At 37.2% G+C, this 21,987-nt stretch overlaps 2 protein-coding genes across 7 annotated transcripts; one reads left to right on the plus strand and one right to left on the minus strand.

Moving 5' to 3' along the window:
* The first annotated feature begins 10,500 nt into the window (after positions 1-10,500).
* LOC137742705 (abscisic-aldehyde oxidase-like) lies at positions 10,501-18,460 on the plus strand. 2 transcript variants are annotated; one of them, XM_088691115.1, is made up of 10 exons: positions 10,501-10,898; positions 11,316-13,001; positions 14,164-14,423; positions 14,545-14,754; positions 14,937-15,155; positions 15,346-16,311; positions 16,616-16,711; positions 16,908-17,006; positions 17,401-17,590; positions 17,917-18,460. In XM_088691115.1, exons 1-10 carry the CDS (start codon positions 10,739-10,741, stop codon positions 18,171-18,173), a joined length of 4,143 nt encoding a protein of 1,380 aa, XP_088547241.1. In that variant the 5' UTR covers positions 10,501-10,738; the 3' UTR covers positions 18,174-18,460. The 2 variants fall into 2 exon arrangements, with proteins under 2 accessions (XP_088547241.1, XP_088547242.1); XM_088691116.1 differs by lacking the exon at positions 16,908-17,006 and having other exon boundaries at positions 10,549-10,898.
* On the minus strand, positions 17,755-21,626 carry LOC148698015 (uncharacterized). 5 transcript variants are annotated; one of them, XM_088691121.1, is made up of 10 exons: positions 21,348-21,626; positions 21,173-21,213; positions 20,763-20,808; positions 20,583-20,630; positions 20,412-20,456; positions 20,128-20,285; positions 19,636-19,710; positions 19,207-19,282; positions 19,036-19,101; positions 17,755-18,253 (listed from the first exon to the last, which is right to left on the minus strand). In XM_088691121.1, the coding sequence occupies exons 1-9, from the start codon at positions 21,421-21,423 to the stop codon at positions 19,046-19,048; spliced, it is 621 nt and encodes a 206-aa protein (XP_088547247.1). In that variant the 5' UTR covers positions 21,424-21,626; the 3' UTR covers positions 17,755-18,253; positions 19,036-19,045. The 5 variants fall into 5 exon arrangements, with proteins under 5 accessions (XP_088547247.1, XP_088547245.1, XP_088547246.1 ...); XM_088691119.1 differs by having other exon boundaries at positions 21,173-21,209; positions 21,344-21,485; XM_088691120.1 differs by lacking the exon at positions 17,755-18,253 and adding an exon at positions 18,691-18,837 and having other exon boundaries at positions 21,173-21,209; positions 21,344-21,485.
* Positions 21,627-21,987: the final 361 nt, after the last annotated feature.

Below are 21,987 nucleotides of genomic sequence, written 5' to 3' on the forward strand. Positions count from 1 at the left end.
CTATGACTTGTCAAGACAAGTGTTATTCACCATTTGAGTTAGAAAAGCTTGGACAAAATACATCTCCTTGAGTAGTGGAGTGTACTGGACTCCGAGCACGAGATTTGAGTTGAGATGTCAAATCTGCAGAGAAATAAGGTGAAGATGCCCCCAGTTCAATCGTTGGCCTAGAAATTTGGAGCTGGGATGGTTGAATCGATTTTGGATCGACTTGGGACACCATGAGAGTAAGTTGGGCTACGGGAGTGGGTTGCGGCGCGTGCATGTTGGGCTTGGGCTCGACTTGGGAGCGCGCTGGGCTCATGCTAGCCTTGGGTTTGTGAGTGCTAGGCTGTTTCTCCTGCCGCAGCTGTTTAGGCTTACGTTGCTGAGGTAATGGCTCGGGTCGACTCGCGCTGGACCTGGGTCGGCTGCCTTGCAGCATGGGCAGAAGATTAGGTTGTGCGACAAGTGGATAAGGTTTGGGCCTGCGCTGTGAGGATAGTGGCTTGGGCCGGCTCACGTTGGGCTTGGCTCGGCTGCCTTGCAGCATGGGCTACAGATTGGGCTAACTCCAAGTAGACGAGGCTTAGGCCTGCACTGCTAGGGCAGTGGCTTGGGCTGCTTCTAGATCTTGGGCTTGCTGCTACAAAGTGGTGTGGGCCTGGGCTTGTGGTTGCCTCGCTGTTCACTACTCACCCTAGGCTTGCATCTATGGAGTTGGCCCACTCGCCACTACCACAGTGGTCCCCATGGCTGCCATAATGGTGGTGCTCCGTGGTGACAAAATTGATCATTTTGCCATCGCTTTGAACCTTATGGATCGTTGTGGTGGGGCTATGTCTCATCCTCCATCATTTGATCCGGATCTTTGAATGTAGGAAGTTTCATTCGTCGTGGTTTCCGAATTTCCCATCATTGTATTTTTTTTTCCTTCACCTCTATTCAAAGAATTAAAAAAAATCTAGGAATAAGAAGGTATGAAAAATTTACGAACAAATGAGAAACGAGAAACTTTGAATGCGAGAGCCTTCTTCGAGCGCTCAAGTTCAACTCTTAATAAAAACACCAATTTATGGACGCAAATTTCTTCCTCCTTGTTCTTGGACAAAATTGCACCTACTAAACAAATAACACCTTAGGTCAAGGCCAAAAGGCTCACTTGTCCACAATGAATGGGGGGCTTTGGCCAAAGAACCTCGGATGCCAAAGTTAGAATTTCAAGAGAAAAGTGTTTGGAGAATTTTGAGAATTTAGCAAGAGTGTAGAACTTAGGTTTTTAGAGAAAATGGGGTGGTATATAAAGGGCATGGCCAGCCCCCTTTGGAGAGATGGTGACTGGCCCTTTGTGGTATTTTTGGGTGTAATTTGTAGTTAATTAGCCAATTAATAGATTAATTAGGTAATAAATCAATTAATTAGCTAATTAATACAATTTGAATGGAATGTTTTGGGGGGTTACCTTGTGGAGAAGATTTGATGAGAATGGATGAAATAGGTTTTGAATAAATACCTATTTTGGGCACTTTTGACTTGATTGAGGGATGATTGTCCATTGCTCGTGCGTAGGAGTTCCGATGTTCCTTAAGGGTAATTTTTGTCCTTTTTACCCTATAATCCACGTGTCACCTCCATAATTTTCTTGATTATTTTTGGCTCCACAACAACCTTCTATGAAGCATTATATAACTTGGATTTTTAATCTCCACTTCTCGAGAGTTGAATTATTGAAACCTATACATCTATCATACTTTAGGCATGAGATATATTAAAATTTCCATGTCCATAGATTATCCTTTTAAGACTTGAATTCATGCGACGACTATCATGCTTTAGGCATGCAATAGTTTTGGTAGTGTCAAGTCCATAGATTGTCTTATTGAGACTTCAATCCATATGGCATCTTTGTAACTTGTTAATGCATTTGATAATTAATTAGTAATTTTCAGATTTGGATTACCTTTTTGTGCATCATTTGAATGATATAAACTCATGAGACAAAATAATAGTTGAAGTCGTTCTTGTCATTTGGTCGTCATAGACTCAAGTAGTGCTTGTTGGGCTATGAGAAGGATTACCATCATTGAACTTTGGTCTTCCATTTAATCAGCCACTCATTTTCTCCCTTGAACTTCTATAGGTCCATTGTTGATCCTTCAGCTTTAGCCTCTTGCACAACAGAAGTTGTGTGCAACCTTTGCCTTTGAATGGTCTTTCAAAGCATGACTTTTTGGTGAGTCATCCATTTTGATAGATTCAATGTATGAGCCAACATCATGTCAACCGTTCTCATGTGTTGGTGATTTGAACCCGACTCCAACAACAGTTGAAGATGAATACTTGAGAGCAGTGCAATGGAAGAAATCAAGAAAAGGTTCCAGGCAATCAGCTCCATATTAGAAGTTTGATTTCAGGTTCCGACTGATTGCCCTCTTTCTCCTTGTCTTGCAAGCAAGAGCAAGGGCAAAGGAAAAGACATGAAAAAAAAAAAACATGATATGAGATACATTTGCTCTCAACGCTGATGAGATACTTTTGCTTTTGAAGAAAAACAATATCAGGGTTTGATGCTGATGCAAAACTTCTCAATCAAAAATATTTTCTTGCTAAAGAAATGAGTTGGGCATTTTAAGATGCTTGGTGGAAGAGGTATTCTCAAAAAGGAGGAAAGCTGAGTATGTTGAGAGGCTTAGTTGAAGATGCATTCTTAATAAGGAAGAAGAGTTAGCCATTTTTGGAGGTCTGTCTTACCATGCATATATAGGGAATTACCAATAGCAGGTAGTGGTGTTGTTAGGACCTTGTCATCCATACTTATCGACAACAACGGTGTAGTTGGAACAGTAAAATTCACGGATTTCAACTTTGTCAGAAATATTTTGACATAGTTGTCTTTGATATCCAGAAAGCTGAGATTAGGTGTGAGAAATGCCAACGAACTTTATTCAAGAAAATTCGGCTTTTGAAATTCGGAGAGCAGTGTTTCTTCGATTTTTGAACTAGTGGTCGTGTTGCTTCTTCTTTTATAGATACATCAATTGTATCCAAAAAACACGCTCGAAAAGTTACTTGCCTGTGAAAATTGCCCTTGTTGCAGTTTTGAGATTACAATTTATCTGATTTCCTTTTTTTCATCTTTTCCAAAAATGGCTTGCCCATTTGACCATTGTTTTGATTTGAATGTTGTGGAAGATGCAGACTTGCCTCTTCAAGATAATATTTGGCGCCCTTCCTTTATATCCTCTAATGGTCTTCTTATAGTTGGAGACTCTGTGATGAAGAATAATATAATCGCCACAGTAGTAACTAGGAACCTTCTTACTCCCAAAGATAGAATAATACTTTCAAAAAGGTCTAATGAATTGACTGTTCAAGACTCTTTAGCTTTTAGTATTCAATGTGCGAGTTTTATATCCAACATTAGTTAACGTCTACTTGCTCGAACTCACCAAGTTGAATCATTAATGGCTGAGGTGGTAAGTCTTAAACAAGATATTAGAGAACTCAAGCATGAGAATAGAGAATAGTACTTGCAAATAATTATTAGACAAAAATGAAAAGAAAGCTCCACCAGCTGCAAGAATCTAAAAGTCATATTCAAAGTGACCACTAGAGGTTCATGGCTTCATTATGAAGGCACTCATTGCCTCCACCGTCTGAAGTTCTACCAAGTATTGAGGTTTCAGATGATCAACCTCCGGAGCCTTCCTCTTGTAGAGTTCTGCCAAGTACTAAGGCTTCAAATGATCAACCTCCAATGTCTCATCCTTCTGGAGTTCCACCAAGTACTGGAGCTTCACATGATCAATCTTCGTGAAAGCTCCCCCTATTTGGTTTTTTTTTTGTAGTTGTAACTCATGTGTATGCACATGTAATATATATATATATATATATATATATATATATATATATATATATAAGTTCTTTCTCTTTTGATTTTGTACATGTATGAAACTACTGCTAGTCTTCAAGCAAAACTAAAGCTAAAACAAACAAAACAAAGAAAAATCTAACTAGACCACTTTCGTTGGCTAAATGATTGCACTGAGCATGTGCAACAAGTCTTTAAACCTCTAGGTGTCCCTAGTAGGAGGAGTGGTGTCTCCTGAGGTTTTACAGCGATGACACCCACACAAACTTATATATAAGTTCCTTCTCTTTTGATTTTGTACATGTATGAAACTATTGCTAGTCCTCGAGCAAAACTAAAGCTAAAACAAACAAAACAAAGAAAAATCTAACTAGACCACTTTCGTTGGCTAAACGATTGCACTGAGCATGTGCAACAAGCCTTTAAACCTCTAGGTGTCCCTAGTAGGCAGAGTGGTGTCTCCTGAAGGTATACAACGATGACGCCCACACAAACTAATAAGAACCAATGAAAGCTTAGTCATACATTCAAACCAAAAGTTTGCGACTTCAAAGAATCATATCATATGTAGAGTGTAAAAATATTACTCCATAACTCATGACTTTAAAACCACCATACTCAAATGCCAAAGATAGAATTCGCTTCAACTCTAATTCTCTTAGATTGTCACTTAAATTTGCACTTTGATCAGAAAGTTTAGTCTTTCATCAAATATATGTGAGTAAAGTTACATAAAGGGAATCAAAATTCTCACATATGAAATATAAATAACAGCACAATTTTCTGAACAAATCTCATGAAAGGAATCAAATCCTAAGAATATAGATAACACACATACTTACCAGCACCTTGAATACATCCCCAAAGATCAACTAGGTCTTTCACAAGGTTGTAATGTAAGGTTTATGCTATGGACTATGAAAGAAAGGATAAGAAATACTAGAGCTTGGGACATACCAAAATGTCTTTGTTATGAAATAAGTAGGCTCTTCACTTGAATTGGTCTTTGTTATTTGTTCTTGGTGTCCAGGACCATGCGTGTGATAGTGAAGGATTTGGAAATTGCATCTTCTTCATTTTTTTTCTTTTCTTTTCATCTCTTTTTTTTAACTTTTTTTTTCTTGTTTTGCAATTCCAACACATGTTACCTCGGTACACGCCACATTCTTGATCTAGAGCTCAATCTATCTTTGTCTTCATCACTTTGGTATTCCCCAAACTATAAGGTATGGCCGTAATGGGCTAAGATGGGTAGAGTTTGGTGTAGGTGATGAAAGAATCAGGTTAAAAGTGTTTGGTTGCAACAAAGATGAATGGAACACACAAAGGGATGGGAATTGGGCCTTTTGGTGGATAAAACATGCATAGCCTAACATATTCTCAATGAGTTCATTCATAGGTGATAATAAACACATGGTATCTGCAACACAGGATTATTCTTACCATTCAATCAAAGAGAAATAATGAGATCATTTAAAGTGAGTCTGAAAGAAAAAGATAGGAAAAGAAACACTTTAAACCCTCTCAAAGAAGCAAATAGGCTCAAAATAACTCACTAGGGTAGTCTCCACTATTCTTCGTCCAAAATTTAAGCATGATACTTTTACCATCATAATTCAAGAGTAACAACTTTGTAAAAGAAAATAAGATATGAAACTTTTTCATGACAACATTGTAGTTTTGTTTGCAAACATAGCCATCATATACATTCACATTAGTAAGCAAAGCAACCTTAACCAAAACTAAAAACAAAGGAATACTTTCAATCCCACACCCCCAAACCTAAACTGAGCATTCATTGTCTTCAATGTGTAAACAATGAATGAAATGCAATAATGCAGCAAGGTAGAGTGAGCATGTAATGAAATAAAACAAAAACTAAAAGACACAAAATAAAGGAAAGAGCACAAACCCAGCTAGGTTGCCTCCTAGCAAGCGCTTTATTTAATGTCTAGAAGAGACATGGTACCATGATAGATGAACGTCTAAGGTGGCAAGAAGTCAAGGTAACTCCGAACCTTAGTCAAAAGAAGTGGTTTCTTTCAAGGGACTTTGAATATAGTGCGTTGAATTTCTACAAGGACTTGATTGTGATGGTGTTTTCGTCTCTCCTTGCGAAGAAGCATATCCTCGAAAATTGTTGAAGGTGTGGCTGTAACAATGATTTCAATGGATGAATGAAATTCGTTCAATGCAACAATCTCATCATCTAGCTCTAAATCTTCTTTCTTATGGTGAATGGGCAATAATGATTCGTCATCCAACTTTAATTTGTTTTTCTCTTGATATGGCAGCAAATCATCTCCAAAAGACTCCAAAGATGGCACTTGTAAAGATGTAAAACGACAAGGAGAATCCAACATAACTTTTGAGAAAAATTCAAGCGAATTAGAAGATTGGGAAAGAGCTTCAAATTCAAGAACTTCTCTATGTATATCGGCACAGCTAGATTCCAATGGTTGTTCACTGTTCACATCTTGACCATCACCACATAGTTGTTCATTTAATGTTCGGTCAATCTGTCCCAATTGAATTTCCAACTTGGTAAGTACAATGGAGTGTTCTTGAATCATGATACTCATTGATTGTTGAAATTGTGAAGTGCTTTGAGCAAGTAGATCCAAAGTGTCTTCCAATGAAGTGTCAAAAGGGGTCTGTTGTGGGGGAGGTGCAAATGTTTAATTTGGAGCTTGTATATTGTTCCAAGAGTCATGATTAAGGTCTCTCCAAATAAGGCTATATGTGTTTGATAATCAATGTATTGGCCTTTGGTTGGATAAACTTATGAGGTGTGAATGCTCTCGGACAAATGTAGGAAATTCATCTCTCCTTAGACATAACTGAAAAGGATGACCAGTCTTGGCACATAATGAACATACACCATACATCTTTTTATACCACCTGAAATCAAAACAAGCTAAATTGTAAATGAAAAATCTAAACTAAGAAAATAAAAACAAAAAGGGTTTATAAGGCAAGCAATTAAAGGGGACTGAAATCAGTCCCCGGCAACGACGCCAAAATTTTGTCGTGTTCCTTTCAAGTGAAAATATAAGGATAGTATAATGGCACAAGTAAGGGTGTCGAACCACAAGGACTGATTAGTACTCTACAAATTACTAGCTTTATGTTAACCCTAACTAAACAATGAAACTAACAAATTGAATTTAGATTTTTGAATTGGAAACTAAAATAACTTACAAATGCAAGAAAGATAAAGATAAATGATAGGTTGATTCAGAAATAATGGGAATGGAACTAGGGATACCGATTTCACCGTTACAAGCCAATTCCATGAAAATTAAGTCAAAACGCATTCAACTCTCCAATCTGCAACTAGGGTTTGTTTTACTCATTTATGATCATCCATTTAATGTGTGGTTTTGATCAAGTACTCCTAATCTGCAACCTAGTTGTGATGTTCAACTTAGATTACCAAATAAGAATCCATTAAGAACAAGAAAACTTCCAAGAACCAAAGAAATCACATGGCAGGATGTATGCATAGCAATTTCTTCATTCATTCACATGTCTACCAAGATTAAGCATGATGTGTACCATAACCTCGATCAAATAATTCATAAGCAGCCCTAATGGTGATCAAACATTAAGATTAACTAACAAATTATACTATAAAATCAGTGAATGAAACAAAAACACATATTGGTAATTTGAATACTTTAACTTAATAACATAGAGTAGGTTTGCAAGGCTACATCGAATTCCCCAGCTATGAACTTAATTACACAACATTATTACAAAATATATAAATATCAAGAACACCATGAGTGAAATTAAAGTTCATAGAAGAGACCCCCTTAAAGCAATTCTAATGTTGAACTTCTCCAAGAACAGCGCGGCTATGTGGTTTCTTTGGTGGCTGCGGATGGTGAATGGAGAAAGGATTTTGTTTCTGGAAGAAAGGCCAAAGAAAGAGAAGAGAAAGAGCTATGGGCGTCCCCAAGGGGAAGCTTGTGTAAAAGTGGCTGAAACTCTCAATTTTATAAGGTTAAAGAGGCTGTTATAGAATGCCAAGACATCCCAATAATGGAGCATTTATTTCAGACGTTTTTTGCTATTATTGGTCTCTTAAAGGGCCATATTCATCTCCATATTCAATTGTATACTTTGAATCTTTCTCTACATCAGAATCCTTATTTAATTCTCCACTTTCAGCACCATTTTGCCTTATTTACCCTCAAATGGCTCTAAAATACAATTAACTGCACATTAACACAAAAGAGTAAAATGCAACCAATTTAACTCAAAAATATCACAAAGAGACTAAGAATGGATAGTATAAATGTATGAAATATATGATTTATCAACTACTAGTTCAAGTTGTTGGATATAGGAAACTATGGAAACTTCTAATTCCATTAATATGATTCAATGAGCTTTTAAGCAAAGATGTTTCCTAATATTATATCCTTCCACATAAGTTCCCGAGCATCATGAATTCATGAAAGTACTTCTTTCCTGAGATGTCGATGGTAACATAATCGAGTTTTCCTAAGTTCACCAATTTCTTGTTCCAAAAAGAAAGAAATTCAAATATGACAGAACTTGTGATAATTAATTCATACCATATAAACACATGTCTACTGTCGATGGTAACAAAATCGAGTTTTACTAAGTTCACCAGTTTCTTGTTCCAAAAAGAAAGAAATTCAGGCACGACAGAATTTGTGATAATTAACTCATACCATATAAACACATGTCAACACAAAAATGTTAGAACTTCAAGTTCGTAACATTATTTATATATTGAAATTGAGGTCAAAACATAGACATATATACTCAAAATTTATTCTTGATAGCGACACTATTAGAACTTTTAGGTTCATATTTTTTTATTTTTAGAATTCATGCCCATACTTAAGTTGTACATGGATTAAAGAACTTATGGCCCTCATTTACAAGAACCAAGGAACTTCTAGCCCTCATTTATTAGTCTGCGAACTGAGTTGCATATGGCTGTCATTTTAATTTAATTGAGCAAATGTTGTTCTCTCAACTGATTAAAAAACTTTAGCTTTTAATTTTAATCAAGGAACTTCGAGACCAATCTTTTATATGATGAGGATCAAGGAACTTCAAGTCCGATCTTTTCATATGATGAGGATCAAGAAACTTCATGTTCTTGTTTGATCAAGGAACTTCGGGTCCTGTATATACTCATCATAATAAAATGTATTACAATAATTAAATTAAAGCAGAGGTCGGTAATTACAGCCACAGTAAACAAATTTCTTTAAATAAACAAAGATTGTGACAAGGGTTTTAATTCAGCATCATTCACATAAATATCAAAATTTAAAGATAATAATTGTTATTATAAGAAGGGTGACAATGTCGCGCCATTCATATATATATAAATTTATGAAGGGTGAGGATGGTCAATCTGTAGCATTCATACTATAATATATAGTGTAAGATGAGCGATTATACTGCACCAATCACATTGATAATAAGATTAATAATGATAAGGAAAAAGTAAGTATTAACTTACTATACTTTTCTCTCTCTTTCTAACAGTGGTCATTTATCAACGGTAGTGTTTGAGAATTACAGAAATATCAAACCGTTAGGGTATCGATAAGGGGGTAATGAACAACTACAATGAAAAAAGTGTTTCCATCCGAGGTCAGGAAGTTGGAGTTTAACCTGGCCACCATTTTTTCTGTGAATTTCAAGTCTATAATAGTACTTTTGAAGATCGAGAATGAATTAACCGTTGGATCTTTCTGGAATTTTGATATGTTATAGGAGAGAGGATAAGGAATAACTTCTATGAAGGACAAATTTCTATTTGAGCATAGTAAGTTAGAATTGTAGGGCTCGTAGGACAATTGTTGGTTATTCTGCGAGTTTCGGGTTTATAGTAGTATTTTTAAGATCTAGAATGAATTAACTATTGGATCTTTCTGGGATTTTGATATGTTATTGGAGAGAGGATAAGGAACAACTTCTATGATAGACAAATTTCTATTTGAGCACAGGAAGTCTGAGTTTTAGAGCTCGTAAGAAGACTGTTGGTTTTTCTGCGAATTTCAAGTTTGTGCCTTTTTTGCTTCTACAAATAATTATATACAGTCATAGAACAAGATATATACTTGGTCTAAGAAAGTTAATAATACAAAGGTATGAGGATAAAATAAAAGGATTTGCTTATCTATAAGATTCCAACCGACTAAGATGGAGGTAGGTAGTGCTTCACTAAATTTATTCTACTGACACGAGAGCTTCTCATGCTGATAACGTATTGTGAAATTAAGGGTATGTGTGCAGTGGAATAAAGTAAACAAGACACAATATTTACGAGGTTTGGCAAGTGTGCTTATGTCCTTGGGGTAGCACTAGTATTTTATTTATTTACTATTTGAAATAATAGGAGTACAAAATAACTCTCACTATTTTCACTCTTCTCTCTAGTATTTTCTCTTTTCTTTGCTTTGCTACTTATGTTTCTCTTATTTGTTAGTGGCCTTGGCCTTCATTATATAGGCAAATGAATAAGTAATGAAATGATGAACATTCATATTTACAACAATGACATAAAAATAGTTTACATGTAATTATGCTGACAGGTGTAAAGTCAAAGTACTTTAATTAAATATTTAAAAGTTTAATTGAAAAACTATTGATGTGTAGTAAAAAATTACAAAGATAAACTTGAAGAAGGGTAAGGGGTCCTCAAATTTGATTGAGGGTAGGGAGGCCTTGGAGCTTTCACTTTGACTATCAGTAACGGAGAATCGGTGAAATTGACATCACTTTTTTGGAAATTCTCAAGGTTTTGGATTTGTAGTGGAAAATCCTGAATGTGTAGATTAGTAGATTTGCCTCTGAAGCTGCGGTTGGGTTCTTCTCCATTTGCTCTCGGAAATGGCCGACGAAAGAGAAGCTGCAGGAAGCGGTGGCAGCCTGGTTTTTGCAGTTAACGGGGAGAGGTTTGAGCTCTCGACCCTTGACCCTTCCACCACTCTCCTCGACTTCTTGCGTTGTCACACCACATTCAAAAGTGTCAAGCTCAGCTGCGGCGAAGGTCTTAATACTCTCACTCTCTCTCTCTCTCTCTCTCTCTCTCTCCGTCATTTGCCCGAATACCTTTCTTCCTTGTTCATATGCTGACTGGAAGGCGGATCGCTATGCTTGTAGCTTTATATCATTTTACGATCAAACATTGCGATTTTTCTTCAATGGTACGTAGTACCGAGTTGTACGGGAAATGAATGAATGATGGGGATTGAAAATGCAAAGATTTATATACTTGTGGAAATGAAATTTGACGGCTAAATCAAAACTTGTTAGTCACTCGCTTTCGCGGTGAACAAACTATAATTTCAGGAGTTCAGTTGATGATATGCACAAAACATTACCTTAGTAATCATATTAGATTAGGTTGATGATATGCACAAAGTTGGATAATTTTTATGACATGCACTTAAAAGATTGGCTGCAGGTGGTTGCGGTGCTTGTGTTGTGCTTCTGTCCAAGTACGATCCTGTTGCGGACCAAGTGAAAGATTTTACTGTAAGTTCATGTCTCACTCTGCTTTGCAGTGTAAATGGAGGTTCAATTACAACATCCGAAGGCCTTGGAAATCTCAAAGACGGGTTCCACCCAATTCACCAAAGGATTACTGGTTTCCATGCTTCTCAATGTGGCTTTTGTACTCCTGGCATGTGTGTTTCACTCTTTGGTGCTCTGGTCAATGCTAAAAAGACGAATAGACCTGAACCCCCTCATGGGTTCTCCAAGCTGACTGTTTCCGAAGCTGAAAAGTCTATTGCAGGTAACCTCTGTCGATGTACTGGGTATCGATCAATTGCTGATGCCTGCAAGAGTTTCGCAGCTGATGTTGATATGGAGGATTTGGGGTTCAATTCTTTTTGGAAGAAGGGAGAGAGTAAGGAAGTAAAGATAAGTAGATTGCCCCTATATAACCATAACAATGACATCTGTACATTTCCGGACTTCTTAAAAAATGAAATCCGCTCTTCTATGTCTTTGGATCCAAAGAGATATTGCTGGTACATTCCTGTTAGAGTTGAGGAGCTTCAAAACTTATTGACAGCTAGTGATTTTGATAATGCAGACGATATGAAATTAGTTGTTGGAAACACAGGGACGGGCTATTACAAGGAACTAAAGCGCTATGACAGATACATTGATCTCAGATATGTTGCTGAATTATCAATGATTAAGATAGATCCGACAGGGGTTGAGTTTGGAGCAATTGTAACAATCTCTAAGGTTATTGAAGCTTTGAGGAAGAAGGACAACGGTGAATCTCCATCAAGAGGTGAGGTTGTGTTGAAAAAAATTGCCAATCATATGGGGAAAATCGCTTCAGGGTTCATCAGAAATACAGCTAGTATAGGAGGGAATTTGGTGATGACACAGAGAAAATGCTTTCCTTCAGATATTGCTACAATACTTCTTGCTGTGGATTCAGAGGTAAATATAATGGATGGTTCTAGATCTGAAACGATTATGTTGGAGGATTTTCTGAAACAGTCTCCACTGGATCCAAAAAGTGTACTTCTAAGTGTTAAAATCCCAAAATGGGAAGCAGTTAGAAACGTTTCTCCAGAAACCAACACTGTATTGCTGTTTGAAACCTATCGAGCTGCACCAAGACCCCTAGGAAACGCATTGGCTTATTTAAATGCTGCCTTCCTAGCTGAAGTATCGTTTTGTAAGATTTCCAATGAAATTATGGTGGATAATTGTCGTCTGGCTTTTGGTGCTTATGGAACTAAACAAGCAATTAGAGCAAGAAAGGTTGAGGAACTTTTAACTGGGAAAGTGCTGAGTCCTGGTGTTTTGTATGACGCTATTAAATTAGTTAAAGATGTTGTGGTTCCCGAAGAAGGAACTACAAGCCCTGCTTACAGGACAAGCTTGGCTGCTGGTTTTCTTTTCGAGTTCTTTAGCCCCTTAATTGACAGGGAATATGATATTTCCAATGATTTCTTGGGAACTACTTTGTTGGCCAATTATTCTAAGTTAAAAAGGAACCAAGGTGCTAATAATAAGATGACAACTGTTCTGTCATCTGCTAAACAGGTGCTTGAATTAAGTACAGAGTATGATCCGGTTGGTAAGCCAATTACAAAATCTGGAGGTCTCATACAAGCTTCAGGTTAGTTATCCAACTTATCCTTCACGTTATTATAGGGATGTCTAATCACTAGCATCCTTTTGAATGTTCTCTTTGGTGCTAATTAAATAAGGAAACAGAAAGAACAGGATTTTTTTTGGGGTGTTTGGGGGCGGTTGGGACTAGCAGACCATGCCCTACAGCCCGAACAAAACAAACAAGACACAACCAGACTCTAAAAATTGCTAACAAACTAAGAGGATATCAGCTTCCAAATATAGACATTTTAAGGAAGCAGAGTTTCCTTTGAACTCTGGGGAAACAGAAGCCTAAAGGGCTGACAGACAATAAATGCTATCCCAAAGCTCCACTAAACCAGCTCCCACAGAATCTTCAATAATCCTTCTATTCCTCTTCATCCAAGCCCCCCAAAACAAAGTGAGGATCATACTGCCTCACATAACCTCAGCTTTCTTTCCCTTCCAGACCATAGTGTGAGCCCACATACCTTAAGCTTTATATCCCTCCCAAACCAACTTCAGCCACAGACCCGAAGTTAAACGAAGAAATATATGATCAACAGATTCCAAATATGACTTCCATAAAATACACCGGTGAGGCAATAAGCAATGATTGTCTCCATTTTTTTGGTATTGGACTTAGTTTGCAGTCGTGTTCTCTTCTCCAAAATGTTCCTTTTTATCTAGCTGAGAAAATTGTAGTATGATATACTTGATATATTTTTCTCGCCGGCCGGTCATGTTGCATACCTAAAAGTATTGAGGGCTTTGAGGGCTTGAATTATAAACTTACAATATGCTTATTGAAAGGTCTCATTTGCCATCTTTTGAAATCATTCTTTTATATAAGAAACAAAATCTTAATGAAACCAATATTGACAGAATATAAACTAATGACCAGTTGTGGGCAATTAATTCACTTGCTATATGGTATTGTGTCCTCTTCCCGTCGTCTCTCTATCTCTCTGTAATTATATTATATATATGTGTGTGGGTATTTGTGTAATTTCTGAACAGATCATGTTTAAACTTTTATGGCACCGAGTTTTGGTTGACCTTTTGCCTTTTTGATTTTTTTCTTAATCCAACTATGTATCTTTTCTATTTCTTTTATATGTTTTCTTGAGTGCTTTTAGCTCTTGAGAACAAAAGTACTTATCTCATTCATGACCATCAAATTGTAGGTGAGGCAGTCTATGTAGACGACATTCCGTCTCCGAAAAATTGCTTACATGGAGCGTTCATTTATAGTACAAAGCCTTTGGCTAGAGTGAAGAGAATAAATTTTGAACCTAAACGACATCCAGAAGGAGTTGCTGCACTTATATCTTTTAAAGATATTCCCAAGTCTGGGGAGAACATAGGGTCTAAGACTATATTTGGTACAGAACCTCTTTTCGCTGACGATCTTACCGAATGTGCTGGTCAGCGTCTTGCTTTCGTGGTAATTCCACGATCCTGTGATTATATTTAACAATCTTAGTTTGAATGAATGCCAAACTACAAAAATGCTTTTTCTTCTTTCTTTGGATTGTGTGTATACTCATCAAAAAAAAATTCTGTAGGTAGCCGATACACAGAAACATGCAGACTTGGCAACAAACTTTGTGGTGGTGGATTATGACATGGAAGATATAGACCCACCTATTCTATCAGTCGAAGAGGCAGTTAAGAGATCTAATTTTTTTGAGGTCCCTCCTTTCTTGTATCCGAAACAGGTTGGTGACATATCAAATGGAATGGCTGCAGCTGATCACAAGATTATTTCTGCTGAGGTACTTGAAATCAATATAACATTCTTTCTTTGTTTCCCAGTCCCCTTCCCACACTAATGTTCTGCCCTGTTTCTGATCCTTGTAATGTGGGTTTTCGATATTCAACGTTGTTCCTTGGTTTTATTCATATACATGAAAAGGCCATCCGCTAACTTACAAATCCGTGCATACTTGGCTTTCAGATCAAACTTGGTTCACAATACTATTTCTACATGGAGACACAAACTGCCCTTGCGGTGCCAGATGAAGACAACTGCATGGTGGTTTACACTTCAAGTCAGTGCCCTGAGATTGCACACTCTTCAATTGCAAAATGCCTTGGTATTCCTGAAAATAATGTTCGTGTAATTACAAGAAGGGTTGGAGGGGGCTTTGGTGGAAAGGCCGTAAAGTCCATGCCTGTGAGTATAATACCTATTGGAATCTCTATATTCCATTTTTATTACTGTTTATCTAATCGTGGACGAGTTTGTCCAGTTTAAGTGTAGACTAAGCACTTGTTATTATCACCTGTCTATGTTTATGACTTTTTTTGTACGTGATTCCCAATGTTGAATAGAAGATAAAGGTGCTGCAATTCTGATATTTTAGGTGGCAACTGCATGTGCTCTTGCTGCACACAAATTACATAGACCTGTAAGGATGTATCTCAATCGGAAGACTGATATGATAATGGCTGGAGGAAGGCATCCCATGAAGATAACTTACAGTGTGGGATTCAAGTCTGATGGGAAGATTACTGCTCTAGATCTTGAGATATTAATAAATGCAGGGATTTCCCTAGATATAAGTCCAGTAATGCCAAACAATATTCTGTCTGCACTTAAGAAGTATGACTGGGGTGCTCTAGCTTTCGATTTCAAGGTGTGTAAAACAAACACTCCGAGTAGGTCTGCTATGCGGGCCCCTGGGGAGGTGCAGGGGTCTTTTATTGCTGAAGCTGTAATTGAACATGTAGCATCCATCCTTTCTATAGAAGTGGATTCTGTGAGAAGCATTAATCTTCACACCTCTCACAGCCTTGATTTGTTTTATGAGCACAGCGCTGGTGAACCTCTGGAGTATACATTACCGTTTATATGGGACAAGTTGGCCATGTCTTCAAGCTTTAACCCAAGGACTGAGATGGTAAAAGAATTTAATAGGTGTAATAAATGGCAGAAAAGAGGAATTTCTCGAGTACCGATATTGCATGAAGTGATACTGAGGCCAACTCCAGCAAGAGTAAGCATTTTAGGTGATGGGTCTGTTGTCGTTGAAGTTGGAGGAATTGAACTGGGTCAGGGGCTCTGGACGAAGGTAAAACAGATGGCAGCTTTTGCTCTTGGTTCAATTCAATGTGATGGTAGTGGAGACCTTTTGGATAAAGTACGGGTGGTGCAATCTGATACATTGAGCTTAATTCAAGGGGGATTTACTTCCGGGAGCACTACATCTGAGGCAAGCTGTGAGGCGGTTAGACTTTGCTGTAATATTTTGGTTGAGAGGTTAGCTACTCTCAAGGGGAGATTGAAGGAGCAAATGGGCTCTGTTAACTGGGAAACTCTTATTCAGCAGGTATTCTACTTGGATTCGGGGAGGGCTTATTTGCACACCCGTGCTCCTTTGTTGGACTGCTACCATAATAGCATGTTATTTGCAGTCCCCCATAGGAGTGAGGGAAGCATGAATAGCAATGGCCTTGAAATTATTGCTGCATGACTTCTTTTCTTTTTAAACATTTAATCAACTTATTGATTTGTTACAAATCCCTGCCATGGCGCTTCACGCACTGCATCACTCTTTTTTTCTTTTTTAACGTTCAATCAATTTATTGCATTTTTCCCAAATTGCAGTGTATCATTATTCTGTCAAAATGCAGGCATCCTTGGAAGCTGTGAACTTATCAGCAAGTTCTTACTATGTCCCTGATTTTGCTTCCATGAAGTACCTTAACTATGGCGCTGCTGTGAGTGAGGCAAGTTTGTGTTTAACAGTCTTACTTCATTTTATTCTTGTGTATTTTAGTTCTTTTGCGCCCGTTGAATTTTCAACAACCTTTTATGGATGCAATGTCATAGTGCAATGTCACAGTCGCACTATTAGGATGAGTACTACCAATTACTATCAGTTAAAATTTCTAGAGTAGTAACAATGAAACTACTTGATCACAGGTGGAGGTAAATGTCCTGACTGGAGAAACCAGAATTCTGCAATCAGATATTATCTACGATTGTGGTCAGAGTCTCAACCCGGCTGTGGACTTAGGACAGGTTGGCATGATTAAACCTACATGCTACTCGAAGTTCTATAATGATTTTCTGTGAATTAAGATCTAGAGGCGACTCCGATCTTATTGCATGATGTCAGATTTTATTTTTCGTATCGCTAATGCCAGTAGGTGCTGCCTGGGAGAAATCTTTCATATTCCATTGCAAGGAAAGTTGATAGTTATGTTCATTTTATACATTGTTAGGATACTTTTGGTATCTAGCGTCTTTATGGTCTGTCTATTCAAGGCATTGTAGCATTTTCATCATCTAATTGTCTTTGGAATAAGAATCACAGATTTCAACTTTTCTGCAATCTGCTAAGATCCATAAAGCCAGTTCACTTGCTTGTAGTCGATGTGGTTTAATTAAGTTTGACAGTGCATGTTTCTTGCAGATCGAAGGTGCTTTTGTTCAAGGTATTGGGTTTTTCATGCTTGAAGAATACTTGGAAAACTCAGATGGGTTGGTGATTTCAGAAGGTACGTGGACTTATAAAATTCCTACTGTGGACACCATACCCAAACAGTTCAACGTTGAAGTATTGAACAGTGGGCATCACAAAAAACGCGTGCTCTCTTCAAAAGGTATGCCATTCAAATATTTCTGAGACTCTTTTATGTTAGTACCATGCGTGCCTTGCACACTTCTACTTATCTCAAATACAAATGATACCAGAAAAGATTTTTGTGTAAGTAAAAGTAGGCGGATTTTGAAAAAAGAGAGATATTATGTTATTACAAAAATTGAAAAGTCGAAAACTTTATGTTATTGCAGAATTTGAAAGTCGAAAAATATATGCTTTCCGTATTTTTTTAAATTTTCAATTTATTACAAACGTTTCAATTTAAAGAAGTGTTTGATCGCCAAATTTGAAAGGTGTCGTGAAACACATTGAAAATCTTTTGTGCAGCTTCTGGTGAGCCACCATTACTTCTTGCGGTTTCTGTTCACTGTGCTACAAGGGCTGCCATTAAAGAATCGAGAAAACAGCTCCTCCAGTGGGGCGGCTTAGATGGATCAGCTTCGATATTCCAGTTGGATGTTCCCGCCACCATGCCGGTTGTGAAGGAGCTGTGTGGGCTGGAAACTGTGGAGAGGTACTTGGAATGGATCACTGGCAGAAACCAAGGTTCGCTCAACCGGCAAGGGGTTCGTCATTCTGTGTAAGGACACTCTTCAGATTGCCGGAAGTGGAATGGGGATGTTTTCCGTTTATATTTACGCCTCAACCAACAAGACATGATACCCTGCAAAATCAAACCCCTAAATGAAATATGGCAAAACCCAATAAGCGGGGAAGCTCGTGTGAGTAACAATAACAGCAAAACATTTATTTGTATACACCAATATAGATCCCAACATAGCACCAATGTTTAAAATTGTATCGATATTGTCCATATTTTAACGGAAATATCGGATCAAAGATTGATATAGAAAGGGGGTTGAAGACTAAACTCACTCATATCGGCAAAATTAAGCAAAAATCCGTCAATATCGAGGATATCAGCCTATAATTCCATGAAATTGTAGGACGAAGTAGAAAACTTCATGAAAACCGTCCAATATTCCCAGTTTTCAATATTATTTTTGTAATTTAATACACGTTTTTGAGTTTTATATTACACTAGATGAATAGATTTTTTAGTATAATGATATATATATATATATATATATAATATCTAACTTTTATACAAAATATTTTATTTCAGTATGTAAAATATCTATTCGATATCGAAATATCCGCCAACATATGCGTAAGCGTAACACAGCACTTATGCATAACCGCGACCACACAAGATCCCAGCAAAACCTCCCCAGATGCAACATCCAACTTGAATCACATTTATGCCAAACAAAAGCCGAATCAATCAACAAAAAAATCAATGCTAAGTGGCATTATTGAAACTTGAAATCTACGTACTTGTAAATGTACAGCACAAGATGGCAACTGTCAGGCCAAAAATAAAAATAAAAAAGAATGGTGTCCTTTTCTAAAATTGTTAAATCAGAGTACGGAGCCAGTTACTACTGTCATGCTCTCAGCAGAACCTCCCTTCCCCTCGAATCCGTCGAGCTAGCTCTAAATCCTTCTTCACTGGGGACACAAGAGGCAAGTGAAACCGGGTCAACTTGTAAATTTTACACAGCATTTGGAGAATAACACTTAATTAAGCAAACATTAAATTCCAGAATTACTTACTAAGAGTGACACGCCTCGCATGGATTGCACAAAGCATCGAGTCCTCAAACAGGTGGACTAAAAAATCCTCGGCTGCCTGCAAAGGTAAAAACCAATATGCGTTGCTAGTTTGTCTTCTAATAATCTACACTAAGTTCTTCATGCACTGGCACAACAAAAGCTTTAGAGGAATGCTATAGTGGCCTATGGTCATGGCATGCTTGGGATAATGAGAAGAACTAAATGGAATAAGCAGCTGAGGAACCATCAAATGTACTTTCATAGACGTCGATGATACCTAGGGAGGATCGCTCATCAAGCCTGCTTATTAGAACCGACAAGAATATGCTACAACTCACTGAAATTGGAAGGCAGATATTTTACATTTGCATCGTAATTCTGCTACTACCAGGTGAAATTTCCATTAAAACAAATAAAACATTTATTCACCTCTTGAATTGCTTGTAAAGCCTCAGGTGTCCAACGCACGGGATCTTTAGACATATTGATGCTGATCTCTCTCACCTATAATGAAGGACGACGGTGTCAGAATTTTGTGATCAATCAACAAATTTCACTAGCAAAACTAGCGCATGAAATCTAGTAGATATTATCTTCATACAAAAAGTAAACAGAAAATCTAATCACATTCTTGTTCACAAATAAAGCTTTAACTCTGAGATTGAAAAGATGTAAAGTGCAACTTGTCTATACAATTTAAAATGCAAAATCAAATATACATCACAAGAATCAAAGAATTTGTTAAATTGGCAAGTACACAAATATCATGAGTAGTTCTCTGATTTGTGAACAGAGAAGAGCGACTAGCTGGCGCAGTGCATAACTCCTAGCACTAAACCTATCAAACATCTATGAGCACAGCAACATGCATATGTGGGGGTACAAGTGTGTAATACATCAACAAGGGAGATAAGAACTCACGGTTCTGATAAATGGAGCAGCGGGGATAATCAGATTCCACGTCTTCTGGTAGTATCTGATCTCCCTTAAAGCCACGGTTCCTGGCCTGTAACGCCATTTCTTCTTCTGTGTTGGTGGAGGATTCCTCTCAGATCGCTTCTGCTTCTTTGATTGAGGTGCTGCAGATGTAATAACAATAACCATTCAAAATAAACTCATTTCCACTACCATCATAACCACAACAATCATCAGTGTCAAACAAATGGAAAGATATATAGATAAACAATGAAGAAACAAAAACTTACTTTGAGGATTCCTCTCAGATCCCTTCTGCTTCTTTGATTGCGGCGCTGTAGAAGTAACAACAACAATCATTCAAAATCATTTCATTTCCATTACCATCATCACCACCAGCTTCACCAGTGTCAAACAAATGGGAAAATAGATAAATAAACCATGAAGAAACACATATTTACTTGCTTGAGCATTCGTCTCAGGTTCCTGCTGCTCTTGCGATTCAGAAGCTACAACACAACAGCAATAGACATTCAAAATCAACTTCTTTCCACTATAGCATTATCATTTATCACCACCATTGTTGGCAACAAACTAATCAAAAAACAGATGAGAAAAAAATAATGAAAAAACATATTTACTTCTCTGAGAACTCCTCTCAGATCTCCTCCGTGGTGCAGATGGATCCTTCAATTTATTGAAAATAAATAAATTAGGAATGTCAGAATTACAGATACGAAATTTTTCTTCAATGGATCAAGGATAAGTGATTAAGTTTCAAGGGCCTTAACTATTAGGATTTTAACTCAAGAAGGTTAGATCCAATGGGGAATTAGACATAAACCAATAATATAACACTAAACTAAGTGCGTGGCTTAAATATTTTAATGGTATTTTTAATTTATATACATATTTTATTTACCGCCCTTTTTCTTAGCAGCCAATCAGAGAAAATTAGAGGATTTCATGAAAATAAAAAAAAACTAAGCAAAACTCCGTTTGGGCAACAAGAAAATTACTAACAAGAAATGAAGTGCGAGAAAGAGAATACCGGTTGTTTTGCAGGCGACGCCGCCGAGGTTCCGCCAGTACCTGCAGAAAATAACAAAAATTAGGGTTTCGGAAACGAAAAAATCAAAATCCTCAACCCGCGCACACAAATCCAACAAAATCCATACATGAAGAGAGAGAGAGAGAGAGAGAGAGAGAGAGAGAGAGAGAGGTACCAGCAGCAGCTTCTTTGGGAGTTGACGATTTTCTGGCGACGGATTTTTTGTGGGCAGTGTGCTTAATCCTCGCCATTGGCGTCGAACTCCGAGAACCAAAAGGGAAAATAAAAGTGAATATTTAAGGTGATTGCATTTTGATTTGGCGTCCGCTTACAACAAAACAAAAAATCCCATCCGTTTCTTCCCGCTTCCTGCCAGTGAAAATGAAAAGCCTCCCGCTCCGTTACATTTTTCAATTTTTCATTATTCAAACAAAACCAGATACCTTTTTTTTTCTTTTTTTCTTTTTTTGAACAAATGATATTATATACACTAAGACCATCTCCAATGGTTGGGCTAAAAGCCAAATTTTTTAGTCCGGAAAATTTAGCTTTTAGCCCAGAAACAACTTTTCTGCTCCAACCATTCTGGCCTAAAATTTTAACATGGGACTATTAAAGAATGAACTTATGCTATTTTTTTTGTTAAATTAATTTTTTTTTAAATAAATATGTAGACTATCGTAAATTAATTTTATGAACATTTTAATCTAAAAAAATTTAAATTCCGATAAATATTGAAAAATCACTAAATTTCCCACAAAGCAAGCCGTCAACTTTTACCAATCTTTCAACCCTAGGCTAACTTTCAATTCACC

Source organism: Pyrus communis, chromosome 3 (genome assembly GCF_041283825.1).
Source record: "Pyrus communis isolate YQ-2024b chromosome 3, ASM4128382v1, whole genome shotgun sequence".
In the NCBI taxonomy this organism is placed as follows: Eukaryota; Viridiplantae; Streptophyta; class Magnoliopsida; order Rosales; family Rosaceae; genus Pyrus; species Pyrus communis.